Source organism: Rhinopithecus roxellana, chromosome 10 (genome assembly GCF_007565055.1).
Source record: "Rhinopithecus roxellana isolate Shanxi Qingling chromosome 10, ASM756505v1, whole genome shotgun sequence".
NCBI lineage: Eukaryota > Metazoa > Chordata > Mammalia > Primates > Cercopithecidae > Rhinopithecus > Rhinopithecus roxellana.
The window spans coordinates 2567551-2586396 of NC_044558.1; the positions used below are offsets into that span (position 1 = coordinate 2567551).

Below are 18846 nucleotides of genomic sequence, written 5' to 3' on the forward strand. Positions count from 1 at the left end.
GCAGGAGAGCTGTAGTACTATGGAGTAGAATGTGGTCATGAAACCTGGACTTGGCCGGGCGCGGTGGCTCAAGCCTGTAATCCCAGCACTTTGGGAGGCCGAGACGGGCGGATCACGAGGTCAGGAGATCAAGACCATCCTGGCTAACATGGTGAAACCCCGTCTCTACTAAAAATACAAAAAACTAGCCGGGCGACCTGGCGGGCGCCTGTAGTCCCAGCTACTCGGGAGGCTGAGGCAGGAGAATGGCGTGAACCCGGGAGGCGGAGCTTGCAGTGAGCTGAGATCCGGCCACTGCACTCCAGCCTGGGCGACAGAGCGAGACTCCGTCTCAAAAAAAAAAAAAAAGAAACCTGGACTTTAGCCTACCATCAACCAGTGTTGGCCAGGGTGCTGCTTCAACTGTTAGTGAAGGGATTGGACTAGATAACTCTCAAGATAACTTCTTTGAGAATTAAGCAGCTTGCTTTAAGGCTGGGTGTGGTGGCTCACACCTGTAATCCCAGCATTTTGGGAGGCCGAGGCAGGCAGACCACTTGAGGTCAGGAGTTCAAGACCAGCCTGGCCATTATGGTGAAACCCCATCTCTACTAAAAATACAAAAAAATGATCTGGGCATAGTGGTGGGCGTCCTCAATCCCAGCTACTCAGGCTGAAGCAGGAGGATCTTTTGAACCCAGGAGGCAGAGGTTGCAGTGAGCCAAGATCATGCCACTGCACTCCAGCCTGGGCGACAGAGTGAGACTGTCTCAAAAAAATAAAAAGACAAAAATTAGCCAGGTGTGGTGGCACACGCCTGTAGTCCCAGCTACAGGCTGAGGCAGAAGAATCATTTGAACCTGGGAGGCAGAGGTTGCAGTGATCTGGGATTGTACCACTGCACTCCAGGCTGGGCCACAGAGTGAGATTCTGTCTGAAAAAAAAAAAAGAAAAGAAAACCTTGCTTTAAGCACTGAAAAAGTGAAAGTTGTGACCAAGCTCCCACATCCCGAGAACTGGTGGTTCTCTGGAACTGCTGGCCAACAGTAGTTGTTACCTAGTTGGGCTGGGATAAATAAAACGCACTTAATTTAGTGCCAGATATCCTGTGTGGACACCTAAGGTGGTGTATCAATATGTTGTGTAATACCAATGAATGTATCACATATGACCAAATATGCCAGTGTTTCTTAGCTCCCTGGATATTTACTGCTTTTTCCTCCCACTCTCAACAGCTCTTGAAAAGGCTCTAATGGCCCTAACTTCACCAGTATTAAAACTTACTGCAACAACCCTATGAGGTAGGTAGTATTCTCATTGTATAGTGAAACAGGCACAGAGATTAAATTACTTACTGAAAGGCATGACTCTTGTAATGAGAGCCAAATTTCCTGGATTCTATTGCTGTATCTTACTACCTGCACACTAGTAAACCTGGGGTTTACGGACTACAGATCCTCTCAGCCCAGATACCCCCACCACTCTACAGCCCCGACCCCTTTCTCCAGCCTGCTCTTACTGTCCAGATAATGTTTCAAATACATACCTGCAGCCATCTCGAAGAAAAACAAAGCAACTTCCAATCCGCCCCTGGTTGGAAGTTCCTCTTCTTCATGTATTTGGTAGAAATTATATAGCTGAAAGTCTGTCTCATTAAAAACTTGACATAAGACATTGATAATTCTTATGAAGGATGTGTGAGGGTATGAAAGGCGTGAGGGGTGGCAGCTATCTAGAAGATGCTGTCTTACACCACTATTAGGTTATGGCCTTTGAGTTCTGTTTGCCTAGTGTGTTGGCAGCCTCTCATGCCCTTGACTGTTTTCCATTCTGATGAAAACCATAGAAATCACTCTACCATAGCTAACTAGAGTGATGGCTGGCAACTAGTTAGCCAACTAGCCCAGTAGTGATAGTGCTGCATCACTCCACCCCTTCAGAATTATGATGCTGACATCACATATAAACAAAAGGAAAGCATGAGGTTTCCCCCTTAGAGAGTAGCAAGAGGTGCCAGGCACAGTGGCTCATGCCTGTAATCCCAGCACTTTGAGAGGCTGAGGAGGGCAGATCGCCTGAGGTCGGGATTTCAAGACCAGCCTGACCAACATGGAGAAACCCCGTCTCTACTAAAAATACAAAATTAGCCAGGCGTGATGGTGTATGCCTGTAATCCCAGCTACACGGGAGGCTGAGGCAGGAGAATCGCTTGAACCCGGGAGGTGGAGGTTGCGGTGAGCCATGATCACGCCATTGCACTCCAGCCTAAGCAACAAGAGTGAAAATTCTCTCTCAAAAAAAAAAAAAAAAAGTAGCAAGAGGGCAACGTCAGAAGTAATATTTTATATGTGAAAGTATTCGAGTGTAAAGTACAGGAGCTTTGACAAAAGATGTTCAGAATTATAGCATTATTTTCATTATTTGTATTTATAAGTAGAAAGTTGATAATCCTTCTCAAGCTAAAAAAAATAATGCTGGGGGAGATGGTGTTTGTGTGAGTGAAAAGAAATGCAAAGGGTTTGAATCTCTCAAGGCTTGATACTCTTCCCCAACTTCCTTAAGAAACTAACTGGCTTGAAAAAAGTCATATTCTGCAAAGAGGGAAAAAAAGCTGTATCTTCCAGTCGCTGAGAAGGGATGTTTACACAATATAAGCCTAAAGTGAACAGTTACCCTTGCACCGATTACCATACATTCCCGTTTTGGAGGGAAAAAAAGTTTGCCCGAGAATGCAAAATGGCGACCTTCAGTGACGTCATACCTGTCTCGGTCGCGTCCTGGGGTCTCTGTAAGGGCGGAAGCGGGCTACAGCTGCCTCACTATGGGCGGTCGTGGCTACCATGCAAAAGGAAAAGTTTCAGCGTCGGGCGGATGTGTACCGGCGGTAACATAGTAAGGGCGGAAGTTCTCCTTTTAAGGGCGGAAGTTCTCCTTTTAAGGGCGGAAGTTCTCCTTTTAAGGGCGGAAAGTCTTTAGCCCCAAAATGGCTTCGGACCGTGTCGCGTTACAGTTACTTCCGGGGCGGATCGGAAGTTGCTTTGTTTTGCTTCGAGATGGCTGCGGGGATGTATTTGGAACATTATCTGGACAGTAAGAGCAGGCTGGAGGTGGGGGTCGGGGCTGTAGAATGGTACGGGGATCAGGGATGAGAGGGTCTGTAGCCCTTAAGTCCCAGTGACGAGAAGGTGACAATTGTGAGGGGGTTCTGTAGCAGGAAATATTGGAGGGTGCGGAGAAAGAGGGGGCGGGGCAGCAGGATCGAGGCCCCGCTGTTGGGGGTAGACGAGGGAGGGGCTGCGGTGTGGGGGTTAGGGACGTGTCTTGAAGGGCTAGTGTGCATGGCCGGGAAGATAATTGCTGCCCCCATTCTCCAGCGTCTCCAGCCTCAGGGTAGATTTTTTTCCTATAGTCGTTCAGAATCGTTATCACCCACTGCCATTTGGAGCAGCGGTGAAGACCTCTCCTCCACCCCATTCTTCCTCAGAAGTGGCTTCTCGTGGGGTTGAGAGTGGTGGTGGTGAGTGGCCACTGTCAGATGATGAGCTGGCACGCTTCTCTTCGTGGAGTAAAGATCTAATTCCCATCAAAGGAAAATCTGGTGTTATGCCATTTATGTAAACCACCCCTGCACAAAGCCTGTCGCCCTTTACGCTTACATTTGTTTTAGGGCCTGGAGTCATTTATTCAACAAATATTTATTGAGGTCCTACTATGGGTCAGTCATAATGGCAGGCACTAGGGATAGAAAAGTGAGTAAGACAAGGCCCCTGCCCTCAAGAAGCTCTCGATCTAGAAGGAAACAGATTCTGCAAGTAATTGTAAAACACTGTGACGAGTGAAATAATGGAAATACATTAAAAGGACATTTGGTAGGCAACACTGGAGAAAAAGGGGGTAATTACCTGGCGATGTAGGAAAAGCTTTACAGAGGAAGTGATGTTTGAATAGGGTCTTGAAGGTTATTTGCCAGTGAGGGGAGAAAAAGGGAATTCTAGGTTGGAGAAAGTGTCTGCAAAGGTACTGTGATAGGTTTGTGGCAAGGTCAAGGGTGTTTGATGTTTATGATTCAGAGGTCAGCGTATTCGATATTTATGACTCTAAGGTAAGAAATTGAGAAACGAGACTGGAGAAAGAAGCTGAGGCTAGATTGGACAAAGTCTTCTAAGCTAAACTAAGAAGTTTGCATTTTAAAGTACAATGTGATTTTTATAAAGGAAAATGACTAATATATGGTAAATTGGAGCATGATATCATTGATAACAGAGATCAATTAGTGATAACATTCCAAGACAGAGATAAGAATCTGGTTTTAGCCGGGCGCGGTGGCTCAAGCCTGTAATCCCAGCACTTTGGGAGGCTGAGACGGGCGGATCACGAGGTCAGGAGATCGAGACCATCCTGGCTAACACGGTGAAACCCCGTCTCTACTAAAAATACAAAAAACTAGCCGGGCGAGGTGGCGGGCGCCTGTAGTCCCAGCTACTCGGGAGGCTGAGGCAGGAGAATGGCGTAAACCCGAGAGGCGGAGCTTGCAGTGAGCTGAGATCTGGCCACTGCACTCCAGCCCGGGCGACAGAGCAAGACTCCGTCTCAAAAAAAAAAAAAAAAAAAAAAAAAGAATCTGGTTTTAGGGAGTTATGGAAGTATTTAGGAGTTAAATATGAAAGCACTGACTGAATGACTGAGTGGTTGAGAGAGAAGGAAGAATCTAAGGTGGCTTCTTCCTGCTTAGAAAGTGAGGTAGACAGGCTGGGCACAGAATCTTATGCTTGTAATCCCAGCACTGTGAGAGGCCAAGGCAGGCAGATCACTTGAGGTCAGGAGTTTGAAACCAGCCTGGCCAACGTGGTGAAACCAGTCTCTACTTAAAAAAAAAAAAAAAAATTTATCTGGGCATGGTAGCATGTGACTCTAATCCCAGCTACTTGGGAGGCTGAGTCAGGAGAATCACTTGAACCCAGGAGGTGAAGATTGTAGTGAGCCAAGATCATACCACTGCATCCAGCCTGGGTGACAGAGACTCCGTGTCCCTCTAAAAAAAAAAACAAGCAAACTTGTGGCCAGGCGAGGTGGCTCACGCCTGTAATCCCAACACTTTGGGAGGCCGAGGCGGGCAGATCACGAGGTCAGGAGATCGAGACCAGCCCGGCTAACATAGTGAAACTGTCTCTACTAAAAATACAAAAAAATTAGTTGGGCGTGGTGGCGGGCACCTGTAGTCCCAGCTACTCAGGAGGCTAAGGCAGGAGACTCGCTTGAACCTGAGAGGGGGAGGTTGCAGTGAGCCGAGATCGCGCCACTGCACTCCAGCCTGAGCAACAGAGTGAGACTCCGTCTCAAAACAAAAACAAAAAGGCTGGGAGTGGTGGCTCACGCCTGTAATCCTAGCACATTGGGAGGCTGAGATGAGTGGATCACGTGAGGTCAGGAGTTCAAGACCAGCCTGGCTAACATGGTGAAACTGTCTCTACTAAAAATACAAAAATTAGCTGGACGTGGTGGCAGGCGCCTGTAATCCCAGCTACTTGGGAGGCTGGGGCACAAGAATCCTTTGAACCTGAGATTGTGCCATTGCACTCCAGCCTGTGTGACAAGAGTGACATTGCACCTCAAAAGAAAAGAAAAGAAAGTTAGAGGAGAAAAGATCAAGCCAACTGCTGCAGAGATACTTTTTAGGATAGGTTTAATAACACCGTTAGATTTGGTAAATCAGCGGTGACTTAATCTTGTGAACTGGTGGTAGCAGACCTGAAGTTGTAGGTTTAAACAGTAGAGGCATTTTATTTTTTTTAATTTATTTTGTTTTAGGTGTTTTTGTTTGTTTGTTTTTGAGACGGAGTCTCGCTCTGTCGCCCAGGCTGCAGCGCAATGATGCGATCTTGGCCCACTGCAACCTCTGCCTCCTGGGTTCAAGCAATTCTCCTGCCTCAGCCTCCCGAGTAGCTGGGACTACAGGTGCCCGCCACCATACCCAGATAATTTTTGTATTTTTAGTAGAGACAGGGTTTCACTGTGTTGGCCAGGCTAGTCTTGGACTCCTGACCTCAGGTGATCCACCCACCTAGGCCTCCCAAAGTGCCGGGATTACAGGCATGAGCCACCGTGCCAGGCATTTTATTTTTAATATATATATTTAATTTTTTAGACACAGAATCTGGCCATGTTGCCCAGGCTGGTCTCAAACTCCTGAGATCAAGTGATCTGCCAGCCTTGGCCTCCCAGAGTGCTGGGATTAGAGGCGTGAGCCCCTGTGCCCGGCCAGTAGAGGCATTTTTAAAGTTTTAGGTGGAGTCTTGGGAAGAGATTTTTCTTGTACTGAGGGGACAAATATTCATGCATTTATTCAAGTATTTTACTGAGTACTTGCTCTTTGCAAGTCATAGTTGTAAACACTAGGGAAACAGGAGAGAATATGATAGCCATGTTCGGCCTGGGGAGACAGATACCAAATAACTAATTACACAATTATTATTTTTTTATTTTTTTGTTTTTTGAAACAGTCTTGCTCTTTTGCCCAGGCTGCAACCTCCACCTCCCTGGTTCAAGCAGTTGTCCTGCCTCAGTCTCCCGAGTAGCTGGAACTACAGGCACAGGCCACCATGCCCATCTAATTTTCTTTTTTTTTTTTTTTTTGAGACGGCGTCTCGCACTGTCGCCTAGGCTGGAGTGCAGTGGCATGATCTCAGCTCATTGAAAGCTCTGCCTCCCGGGTTCACACCATTCTCCTGCCTCAGCCTCCTGAGTAGCTGGGACCACAGGCGCCCGCCACCATGCTCAGCTAATTTTTTTGTATTTTTAGTAGAGACGGGGTTTCACCGTGTTAGCCAGGATGGTCTCGATCTCCTGACCTCGTGATCCATTGTCCTCAGCCTCCCAAAGTGTTGGGATTACAGGCGTGAGCCACTGCACCTGGCCTAATTTTTGTTTTGTTTTGTTTTTGAGATGGAGTCTCGCTCTGTCGCTCAGGCTGGAGTGAAGTGGTGCAATCTCAGCTCACTGCAACCTTCACCTCCCGGATTTAAGCAATTCTTGTGCCTCAGCCTCTCAAGTATTTGGGATTACAGGTTTCACCCTGTTCGCCAGGCTGGTCTTGAACTCCTGACTTTAAGTGAGCCACCCGCCTCGGCCTCCCAAAGTGCTAGGATTACAGGTGTGAGCCACCGTGCCTGGCCCTAATTTTTGTATTATTAGTAGAGATGAGGTTTTGCCAGGTTCCCTAGGCTGGTCCTGAACTCCTCGCCTTGAGTGATCCACCTGCCTTCCAGAGTGCTGGATTACAGGCGTGGGCCACTGCGCCCAGCCAACTAATTACACATTTATTTAATTACAGTTGGATAAGTGCTTTAAAAAGGTAGATAGAATACCTTGACATAGATCTAGGGCAGTTCACAGAGCCTAGGAAAGTTGAATTTGAGCTGGAGTTTGGAAGAACGAACAGGAATTTAATAGGCCGAGAGGGATGGGGTGGATAGGATGAGGAAAAGCAAGCAGTGCCTTCCAGCTAGAGAGAACAGCATGTGGAAGGCCGAGTGGCAGGAGCAGAGGCCAGTTTGAGGCAGTGAGAGGAGGCCAGTATGGGCAGAGCAGAGCACAAAGGGAGACAGACGTGAGTTAAGGCTGGTGTGAGGTAAGCGAGGGCCAGAAAGCGCAGCACATCTTCAGAGCAGTAGGAGGTTGCCAGAAGGTTATAAGCTGGAGAGTGACTTGATGAGGTTTGCATGTTTTATTTTTGTGTTTTGTTTTTGTTTTTGTTTTTTTGAGTCAGTGTCTTGCTCTGTCATCCAGGCTGGAGTGCATTGGCGTGATCTCGGCTCACTGAAACCTCCACCTCCGGGGTTCAAGGGATTCTCGTGCCCCAGCCTCCCAAGTAGCTGGGATTACAGGCGTGTGCACCAAACCCGGCTAAGTTTTTGTATTTTTGGTAGAGACGGAGTTTCACCATGTTGCCCAGGCTGGTCTTGAACTCCTCAGCTCAGCTGATCCATCCACCTGGGGCCTCCCAAAGTGCTGGGATTATAGGCATGAGCCACTGTGCCTGGCCAGGTTTGCATTTTTTAGAAAGGACATTCTGGCTGCTGTATGGAAGTAGATTGGAAGTGTTACGTGTATAATAGAGGATACCAGGAGGCTATTTGTAATTTGAGGACAAAGAGCTTGGAGGCAGAGATTAAAAATAAAAGAAAGGGGCCGGGCTTAGTGGCTCATGTCTGTAATCCCAGCACTTTGGGAGACCAAGGCGGGAGGATCACCTGAGGCCAGGAGTTCAAGACCAGCCTGGCCAAAATGGTGAAACCCTGTGTCTACTAAAAATACAAAAATTAGTCGGGTGTGGTGGCATGCGCCTGTAGTCCCAGCTACTCCGGAGGCTGAGGCAGAAGAATCACTTGTACCCGGGAGGCGGAGGTTGCAGTGAGCCAAGATTGTGCCACTGTACTCCAGCCTGGACAACAGAGCAAGACTCTGTCTCAAAAAACAAAAAAGGAAAAGAAAGGAAAGGGAAAAAAGAGCTTTTTTTTTTTTTCTTTCTCTTTTTGAGACAGAGTCGCACTCTGTCACCAGGCTGGAGTACAGTGGTGCAATCTTGGCTCACTGCAACCTCCACCTCCCAGGTTCAAGTGATTCTCCTGCCTCAGCCTCCTGAGTAGCTGGGATTACAGGTACGCGCCACTACACCCAGCTAATTTTTATATTTTTAGTAGAGACAGGCTTTCGCCATGTTGGCCAGGCTGGTCTCAAACTCTTGACCTCGTGATCCACCCGCCTCAGCCTCCCAAAGTACTGGGATTACATGTAGGCTTGAGCCACCACACCTGACGGGAAAAGCATTTGTAAAGGAAGGTCACTGAAGGCGAAAAGGGTAGGATAGCCGTGCAGAAATGGAAAGGTTTTGTAGAGAAAGAGTTAAGCATGGCCTGTCATGAGAGAACTGATAAATCCTGTCACAGATAAATCCAGAGGTTCAGAGGAAGGAAAACTGAGCTGCTCTTTATTTTTTGTTTGTTTGGTGTTTTTTTTTTTTTTTTTTTTTTTTGAGACGAAGTCTCCCTGTCTCCCAGGCTGGAGTGCAGTGGCACGATCTCGGCTCACTGCAAGCTCCGCCTCCCGGGTTCTTGCCATTCTCCTGCCTCAGCCTCCTGAGTAGCTGGGACTACAGGCGCCCGGCACCATGCCAAGCTAATTTTTTGTATTTTTAGTAGAGACAGGGTTTTACCATGTCAGCCAGGATGGTCTTGATATCCTGATCTCATGATCCGCCTGCCTTGGCCTCCCAAAGTGCTGGGATTACAGGTGTGAGCCACCGCGCCCGGCCATTTGTTTTTGAGGCAGGGTCTTGCTCTATCGCCCAGGCTGGAGTGCAGTGGCTCGATCATAGCTCACTGCAACCTCTGCCTCCTGGATTCAAGTGATTCTCATGCCTCAGCCTCCCAAGTAGCTGGGATTAGAGGTGCACACCATCACACCAGGCTAATTTTCATATTTTTAATAGAGATGGGGGTCTCGCCATGTTGGCCAGGCTGGTCTTGAACTCCTGGCCTTGAGTGATCCACCCCCTCGGCCTCCCAAAGTGCTGGGATTACAGGCATGAGCCACCATGTCCAGCCTGAACTGCACTTTAAAAGGAGCTGTAAGGCCTATGCACAGTCTGTCCTGTGATTCTCTGTTTTTCTCTTCCCTAGGTATTGAAAACCTTCCCTTTGAATTACAGAGAAACTTTCAGCTCATGAGGGACCTAGACCAAAGAACAGAGGGTACGTATAGAGTAAAAAGTTTTGGTATAAAATGAGTGTGTGTAATCATTTATTTTTTACTTGATGTTACTGTGTCATCTGGTATGATCTGGAGAACTGTGACTTCTCTCTGTCCTTTTTTATGCTCTTGGAATTCTTAAAACAGGATAATGATCCTCATTTCTGTACCAACTTTTTCATAACAAATAGAGTGTTGTGAAAACACCGCAAGAATTCAAAGATGCTATGTTCTTTATATCTTCCTCAAGAAGAATTAGCCAGGCGTGGTGGCTCACACCTGTAATCCCAGCACTTTGGGAGGCCTAGACTGGCAGATAACTTAAGGCTAGGAGTTTGAGACCAGCCTGGCCACATGGTGAAATCCCATCTCTACTAAAAATACAAAAATTAGCCAGGTGTGGTGGCATGTGCCAGTAATCCCAGCTACTCGGGAGGCTGAGACATGAGAATCGTTTGAACCTGGGAGGTGGAGGTTGTAGTGAGCCAAAATCATGCCACAAGCCACTGCACTCCAGCCTAGGCAACAGAGCAAGACTCTGTCTCAAAAAAAAAAAAAAAAAAGGAAGAATTAAAGAAAATCAACTCAAATCATTTCTACTCTCCACGTTTGATACATTTATAGGATGACTAGAAGGTTTCTACTTCTCTGCATTGTTAATGTTACTGTCACAAATTCCCATTGTGACTTTAGACTGCAACATATGTTAGTAGATGGGAGGTTTGCTATATGAGAAGTCCTTAAAAAGAGAAATAAAAAAGAAAAGAAAGAGAGGAAAGAAAAAAAAGTAGTAATTGACATCAGGATCTCTACACCGTTCACACTTACAGAAGCATTAGATACCATCTCCAGCCTTGAACATTGAGCAAATTTGGCTGCATTGGGGCATCCACTTGGTTTCTTCAAATCAAAGATGTCTATTGGAGCTATTCCCGTACCCACTGAAGGATCTGTAGTCTTGTCTTCCATTCTATGTAGCCATATTCAAGGATGTAACAGGTTGGTTTTGAGATACATGAAGCTGTGTCTTAAGTTACTCTGAGTTTACACATGAAAAGGTGAACATCGTCGAAAGCCCTGGATGTAGTTCCCTGAGAACTGCCTGCCCAATGGTGAGAACCAGATTGCTTTTTTTGTAATACAGTTGTAACGCTTGAGTTCATGCATGGAAAGACCAGTTGGAGATTATGGAACTATATGCTTTTTCAGCTTCTTCCAAGGGCCTGCAATGAATGGAGTATAAACAGTATATTCACAGATCCTCCTGGTTATCTGTTGCTGCACTGCGTTAGAGTCAGACTTGTCTCTTTCAACTGACATATTTATGAGTCCTACATAAATATCAGTAAACATCTATAGACTCAATGTCCTGGGACATTACCATTCTTCCAGTATTAAAACATTTGGGGCTGGATGCGGTGGCTCACACCTGTAATCCCATCACTTTGGGAGGCAGAGGCAGGTGAGTCTCCTGAGGTCAGGAGTTTGAGACCAGCCTGGTGAAACCCTGTCTCTACTAAAAATACAAAAATTAGTCGGGTGTGGTGACGCATGCCTGTAATCCCAGCTACTGGGGAGGCTGATGCAAGAGAATCACTTGAACCTGGGAGGTGGAGGTTGCAGTGAACTGAAATCACACCACTGCACTCCAGCCTGGGTAACACAGTGAGACTCGGTCTCAAAATTAAATAAATAAATAATAAAATAAAATAAAACATTTGGGAGGCTGGGTGCGGTGCCTTATGCCTGTAATCTCAGTACTTTGGGAGGCCAAGGCAGGCAGATCACTTGAGGTCAGAACTTTGAGACCAGCCTGGCCAACATGGTGAAACCACATCTCTACTAAAAATACAAAAATTAGCCAGATATGGTGGCGCACACATGTAGTCCCAGCTACTTGGGAGACTGAGGCACGAGAATCCCTTGAACCCAGGGGGCAGAGGTTGAGGTGAGCCAAGATTGTGCCACTGCACTCCAGCCAGGGCAACAGAGTGAGACTCCGTCTCAAACAAAAAAACGTGTTTGGAACGATATCTAAGATGGACAAACAGGAAAAGAAAAAGTGATGGAAAATAAAGTAAGTTGCAATGATGAGCCAAATGGGGTGGACAGCCTGGGTGCAGTGGCTCACACCTGTAATCCCAACACTTTGGGAGGCTGAGGCAAGTGGATTGTTTGAGCCCGGAAGTTCAAGACCAGCCTGGGCAATATAGTGAGACCTCATCTCTACAAATAATGTTTTAAAAAAAAATTATCAGAGTGTGGTGGCATGTACCTATAGTCCCAGCTACTCCAGAGGCTGAGGTGGGAGGATCATTTGAGGCCAGAAGTCAAGACTGCAGCGTGATCCATGCCATTACACTCCATCCAACCTGATAACTAGAGTGAGACCCTGTCTCAAAAAAAAAAAAAAAAAAAAAAGAATAGAAAGATAAGCAGAATTGTTACATGGATGTTGGAGTAAGGTTTAATTTTAAATTGTATTATATACCCAGCTACTCCGGAGGCAAAGTGATAGAATCACTTGAGGACAGGAGTTGGAGGCCAGCCTAGGCAACAAAAATAAGAGAGAACCTGCGCCTGCCTCTAAAAATAGATAGATTAGGCCAGGCATGGTGGCTCACCCCCTGTAATCCCACCACTTTGGGAGGCTGAGGCAGGCAGATTGCTTGAGTCCAGGAGTTTGAGACCAGCCTAGGTTATGTGGAGAAACCCTGTCTCTACAAAAAAATAGAAAAAATTAGCCAGGCGTGGTGGTGCCTGAGATGGGAGGATCACCAGAGCTCAGGAAGTTGAGGCTGCAGTGAGCCATGAATGTGCCACCGCACTCCAGCCTGGGCGACAGAGTGAGACCCTGTGTCAAAAAGAAAAAATACTAATAATTTAAAAACATATGATAGTGATACACAGACTTGGAAACCAGCAACAGCAGATGACTCAGCCTGATTTGCGGCAGACAGAACTGCTGTGGGATGTTTTTGAGAAGGAAACAATAGCTTTTGAGACAAAATTCAAGAAGCAGCAAGCCCTTCAAAGAAGCATCTTCAAACATGGACAAACATACACTTCCTATTAATGTGGTGTGCAAAGGGTCCCTTGCTGTGTTTCAGCCATTTAAATTCCCACTATGATAGCAATGTTTTCAGCACCTTGAACAGACCTTTAAGGCAAATACTGTCAGTGTGTTCCATTACTTGAGTGCATGGCACAGTACCTCTGAACATGCAGTACTTTTTAGTTGGAAGGTGATGCCAGTCAATGGAAAAGGTGCAGAGAACAAGAGGAAGAGATGTGCTTCACCTAGCCACTCAGGGGCCATTGTGACCAGGCCTCTGTCTCTGTTGTAGACCTGAAGGCTGAAATTGACAAGTTGGCCACTGAGTATATGAGTAGCGCCCGCAGCCTGAGCTCCGAGGAAAAATTGGCCCTTCTCAAACAGATCCAGGAAGCCTATGGCAAGTGCAAGGAATTTGGTGACGACAAGGTGCAGCTTGCCATGCAGACCTATGAGATGGTATGGCCCTGTTCATGGCTCCCCACCTATCTCCCATCTAATCCTCAGGGTCTTAGACCCCTCCTTCAACTGTGTTGGGATCTGTCTGGGGTCTGTGAGATCCATAAACTCTGCCTTAACCTATTTCCTTTAATTGGAGATAGTTTTGTACCTCTCCTTTCTCCTTCCTTTCCACCCAGGTGGACAAACACATTCGACGGCTGGACACAGACCTGGCCCGTTTTGAGGCTGATCTCAAGGAGAAACAGATTGAGTCAAGTGACTATGACAGCTCTTCCAGCAAAGGCAAAAAGAGTGAGGAGGGGGGCGGGGCTGTGAGAGGTGGGGCGAGGATTCAAAGGGAGAAGTCAGCTCTTCATGTGGTGGGAAGTGGAGCACCAGGTTGGAAACGGGGAGAGAAGAGGACTTAACCTGTCTTTCTGTCTCCCTGCCTTCTGGCTTTCCCCCTCTTCCCTAGAAGGCCGGACTCAAAAGGAGAAGAAAGCTGCTCGTGCTCGTTCCAAAGGGAAAAACTCAGATGAAGAAGCCCCCAAGACTGCCCAGAAGAAGTTAAAGCTCGTGCGCACGTGAGTGTATCAGGGAGCCCTTTGCTAGACGACATCCTCCTCTCTCCCGGTGCCCCTCTCCCAGCCTGCACCGCCCCCTGCCGTTTTCTATATCTCTGCGCCAAGAACTCTTCTTATCATTTTGGTATCTGCTGGAGAAGCCACAAATCGTGTGCCCTACCAGGATCTCCTGCCACCTCCGAAAGCCTCAGGCTTTAGCTTCCCTTTCTGCAGATGACACTTTCTCTTCCTCTTGGCATGCAGAAGTCCTGAGTATGGGATGCCCTCAGTGACCTTTGGCAGTGTCCACCCCTCTGATGTGTTGGATATGCCTGTGGATCCCAACGAACCCACCTATTGCCTTTGTCACCAGGTCTCCTATGGAGAGATGATTGGCTGTGACAACCCTGATGTGAGAAACATTTTGCCTCAGGATGGGGGGTTGTGAGGGGCATGAAGGGAGTGGGTACAAGAGGAAAAATCCCACAGTTGAGTACTGGGACTTCAGAGTAGAAGAAAGATGGGCTGGGCATGGTAGCTCTTGCCTGAAATCCCAGCACTTTGGGAGGCTGAGGCAGGCAGATCACGTGAGGTCAGGAGTTTGAGACCACCCTGGCTAACATAGTGAAACTCCTTCTCTAACTAAAAATACAAAAATTAGCTGAGCATAGTGGCACACGACTGTAATCCCAGCTACTCGGGAGGCTGAGGCAAGAGGCAGGAAAATTGCTTGAACCTGGGAGGCACAGGTTGCAGTGAGCTGAGATCATGCCACTACACTCCAGCCTGGGCGACAGAGCAAGACTCTGTCTCAAAAAAAAAAAAAAAGAAAAAAAAAATGCCTGAAAGCCTGGCGCTGTGGCTCATGCCTGTAATCCCAGCACGTTGGGAGGCCAAGGTGAGCGGATCACTTAAGATCAGGAGTTTGAGACCGGCCTGGCCAACACAGTGAAACCCCATCTCTACTAAAAATACAAAAATTAGCCAGGCATGGTAGCGTGTGCCTGTAATCTCAGCTGCTCGGGAGGCTGGGGCAGGAGAATCGCTTGAACTCGGGAGGCAGAGGTCACGGTGAGCTAAGATCATGTCATTGCACTCCAGCCTGGGCAACAGAGTGAGACTCTGTCTCAAAAAGAAAAAAAGAATAGGAGGAAGATGGTTGACCTTGGGACTTCCAAGAATTCTCCAAAAGGATGGAGTCAAGGACAGGATGTTCCTAAGGAATCTGGAGGGGCTTTCTCTCCTTCCTCTGGCCCATCCTGGCCCCTAACTACTACTTCTTTCTTCCTCTTCCAGTGTTCCATTGAGTGGTTTCATTTTGCCTGTGTGGGGCTGACGACCAAGCCTCGGGGGAAATGGTAAGTGGCAGGAGTGGGAGGGTCCCTAAGTTGAGTGGTCGAGGGCGTTCTCCCTTTCGCTCACTTTTCTCTCCCCTTCTCCAGGTTTTGCCCACGCTGCTCCCAAGAACGGAAGAAGAAATAGATAAAGGCCTTGGATTCCAACACAGTTTCTTCCACATCCCCTGACTTGGGCTAGTGGGCAGAGGAATGCCTGTGCTGGGGCCAGGGGTTCAGGGAGAAGTGGATGGCACAGTACTGTCATCCCTTCTCCTCCCCTCTCCCTACTCCCGGTGCTGAGGCTGCATCAAACCCTGGTAGGGAGGGGTGCCGCAGCCACTGACGGTATGTGCTCTCCTTCAGCCCTCTCCCTTCGGAGGGACGTGGTCTTGCCCACTGCCCTTTTGCCTCCATGCTGAGGTTGGTGCTGTATTTCAGAGGGAGGGTCCTTTTCATTCCCCTTGCTTTGTATTTAAGGACTGGGGCATAGCATGGGGGCAGCCCCCAGACCCCTTCACTCCCCCTCCTCCTGTGGTGAGGGCTAGGTGTGATCAACACTTTTCTTCTCCATTCCCTTCCTGCTTTTTTCATGGTGGGGGATCCACCAGGTCATCTAGGCTCTGGCCCTAGTTGAAGGGGCACCCCTTCCTCTGTGCCAAGAGGATTCATCCTGGCCTTGTGAATGGGAGAGGGGGCAAGGTGGAATGCAGATAACTCACATGTAAAAGGAACTTGGGTAGGTAAATAAAAGCTATACATGTTGGCCTGCTGTGTTTATTGTAGAGACTCTGTTTTAGTAAACGTGCTGAGCATTCTTTTTGCATCCTCTGGGTTGGATACGATGTGAGAGGACGGCATGCCAGAATTAGGGCACCACATGAAACCAGAGTGGTGCCTCTGTCCGAGAACCCACAAGTTCTCAACTTGGGAAAGACAGAGGTGCTAGAGGGTGGGCCTCAGACCAGGGGTCTCCAAAACTTTGTAAATTGTGCATCTTTTCTCCGTAAAACATCTTTCACTTAATTTCCAATAAATGATGTATTTGTGCTATACATGTGTACTGCTATACTATACATTAGCTTGACTTTTTTTTTTTTCTTTGATGCAAAGTCTCACTCTGTTGCCAGCCTGGAGTGCAGTGGCGTGATCTCGGCTCACTGCAGTCTCCGCCTCCCAGGTTCAAGTGATTCTCCTGCCTCAACCTCCTAAGTACCTAGGATTATAGGCATGTGCCACCACATCTGGCTAATTTTTGTATTTTTAGTAGAGACAGGGTTTTAACATGTTGGCCAGGCTGGTCTCGAACTCTGAACCTCAGGTGATCCGCCCACCTCAGCCACCCAGAATGCTGGGATTACAGGTGTGAGCCACCGCACCCAGCCTGTTTATTTTTTTGAGAGGGAGTGTCACTCTATCTCCCAGGCTGGAGTGCAGTGGTGCGGTCTCAGCTCACTGCAACCTCTGCCTCCCAGGTTCAAGTGGTTCTCCTGCCTCACCCTCTCGAGTAGCTGGGATTACAGGCATCCACAACCACGCCCAGCTAATTTTTGTATTTTTGGTAGAGATGGGGTTTCGCCATGTTGGCCAGGCTAGTCTTGAACTCCTGACCTCAGGTGATCCACCTGCCTTGGCCTCCTAAAGTGTTGGGATTACAGGCGTGAGCCACTGGGCCTGGCCTACTTTTTTTTTTTTTTTTAAAGAAATCAGCCTGGGCGCTGTGGCTCACGCCTGTAATCCCAGCACTTTGGGAGGCCAAGGCAGGCAGATCACGAGGTCAAGAGATGGAGACCCTCCTGGCCAACATGGTGAAACCCCATCTCTACTAAAAATACAAAAATTAGCTGGGCATGGTGGCACGTGCGTGTAGTCCCAGCCACTGCACTGAGCTGAGAGCAGCCGTAAGTTTTGTATTTTTAGTAGAGACTGGGTTTCACCTTTTTGTTTTTTTAAGATGGAGTCTTACTCTGTCATGCAGGCCGGAGTGCAATGGCATGATCTTAGCTCACTGCAACCTCCGTCTCCTGGGTTTGAGCAATTCTGCTGCCTCAGCTTCCCGAGTAGCTGGGACTACAGGCACATGTCACCACGCCTGGCTAATTTGTTTTATTTCTAGTAGAGACAGGGTTTCACCGTGTTAGCTAGGATGGTCTCGATCTCCTTACCTGGTGATCTGCACACCTCAGCCTCCCAAAGTGCTGGGATTACAGGCGTGAGCCATCGCACTGGCCAAGTTTCACCATTTTGGCCAGTCTGGTCTTGAACTCCTGACCTCAAGAGCTCCACCCTCCTTGGCCTCCCAAAGTGCTGGAATTCCAGGAATGAGCCACAGTGCCAGGTCTCTATTTTATTAATTTATTTTATTTTATTTTTTGTAAGACAGGGTCTCACTCTGTCACCCAGGCTGGAGCACAGTGGTGAGATCTCAGCTTACTGCAGCCTTGACCTCTGAAGACTCAGGTGATCCTTCTGCCTCAGCCTCCCCAACTAGTAAGTGGGACAACAGGTGTACACCACCACACCTGACAGTTTTTGCATTTTTTGTAGAGACAGGGTTTTGCCATGTTGCCCAGGCTGGTCTGGAACTCCTGAGCTCAAGGAATCCACCCACCTTGACCTCCCGAATGCTGGGATTACAGGCGTGAGCCACCAAGTCTGGCCCAAGACAATTTCTTGTTTTATTTTTCTTTTTTACTTTTTTTTGAGGGGGTGGGGATAGGGTCTCACTTTGTCACCCAGGCTGGAGAGCAGTGGCCCGACTGCACCTCACTGCAGCCTTGACCTCATGGGCTCAAGCAATCCTCCCACCTCAGCTCCCCAAGAAGCTGGGACTACAGGCACGTGCCACCACGCTTGGCTAATTTTTTGTATTTTTGTAGAGATGAGGTTTCGCCCTGTTGCCCAGGTGTAATTTCTCATTTTAAACACAAAACAGATACAAAAACAAAAGTTCTCCTCCCACACCTCAGTAGATTGTCTTAATTACCCCTCAGAAACCACTTTCGTAGACCATTGAGCCACCCTCTTGTTTTCCCCGGGATCCATTTTGCTCTTGGAGGCGCCCTACCTATTTCCTGCCCAGATAGGCCTTGACTTAGTTTTGCACATTCCATCTCTGCCTGTGCTTAGCTCTAGACCTCATGACCTGTTGGGCCGCTTGCTTCCCTAAGCCCCGATTTCTCATCTGTAAAACGAATGATAGTGTATCCACCTTATGGGATTCCTATGGCAATTAAGTAAGGTAGTCCATGTAAAGAGGCTAAGTGGCTGGCCACGGTGGCTCACACCTGTAATCCCAGCACTTTGGGAGGCTGAGGTGGGCAGATCACTTGAGGTCAGGAGTTCAGGACCAGCCTGGCCAACATGGTGAACCCCAGTCTCTACTAAAAATACAAAACTTAGGCCGGGCATGGTGGCGCACACCTGTAGTCCCAGCTACTTGGGAGGCTGAGGCAGGAAAATTGCTTGAACTTGGGAGGCAGATGTTGCAGTGAGCTGAGATCGCGCCACTGCACTCCAGCCTGGGCGACAGAGCAAGACTTCGTCTCAAAAAAAAAAAAAAAAAAAAAAAAAAAAAAAAAAAAAAAAACCAGGCGTGGTGGCGCGCACCTGTGGTCCCAGCTACTTGGGAGGCTGAGGCAGGAGAATCACTTGAACCTGGGACACTGAGGTTGCACTGAGCCGAGATCGCGCCACTGCACTCCAGCCTGGGCGACAGAGTAGGACT

The 18846-nt window shown here is 48.0% G+C and overlaps 1 protein-coding gene across 5 annotated transcripts; it reads left to right on the top strand.

The window, feature by feature from the left end:
- The first annotated feature begins 2977 nt into the window (after window positions 1-2977).
- ING4 (inhibitor of growth family member 4) lies at window positions 2978-15888 on the top strand. 5 transcript variants are annotated; one of them, XM_010385928.2, is made up of 8 exons: window positions 2978-3069; window positions 9657-9728; window positions 13074-13240; window positions 13420-13534; window positions 13698-13806; window positions 14050-14197; window positions 15082-15143; window positions 15228-15888. In XM_010385928.2, exons 1-8 carry the CDS (start codon window positions 3033-3035, stop codon window positions 15265-15267), a joined length of 750 nt encoding a protein of 249 aa, XP_010384230.1. In that variant the 5' UTR covers window positions 2978-3032; the 3' UTR covers window positions 15268-15888. The 5 variants fall into 5 exon arrangements, with proteins under 5 accessions (XP_010384230.1, XP_010384231.1, XP_030794700.1 ...); XM_010385929.2 differs by having other exon boundaries at window positions 13701-13806; XM_030938840.1 differs by having other exon boundaries at window positions 13420-13525.
- The last annotated feature ends 2958 nt before the right edge of the window (window positions 15889-18846 follow it).

Coding starts and splice junctions, on each gene's coding strand:
- ING4 (XM_010385928.2), top strand. CDS start 3,033: ATGGCTGCGGGGATGTATTTGGAACATTATCTGGACA. Junction 3,070..9,656: donor TTTGGAACATTATCTGGACA/GTAAGAGCAGGC, acceptor TCTCTTCCCTAG/GTATTGAAAACCTTCCCTTT. Junction 13,241..13,419: donor CCATGCAGACCTATGAGATG/GTATGGCCCTGT, acceptor CTTTCCACCCAG/GTGGACAAACACATTCGACG.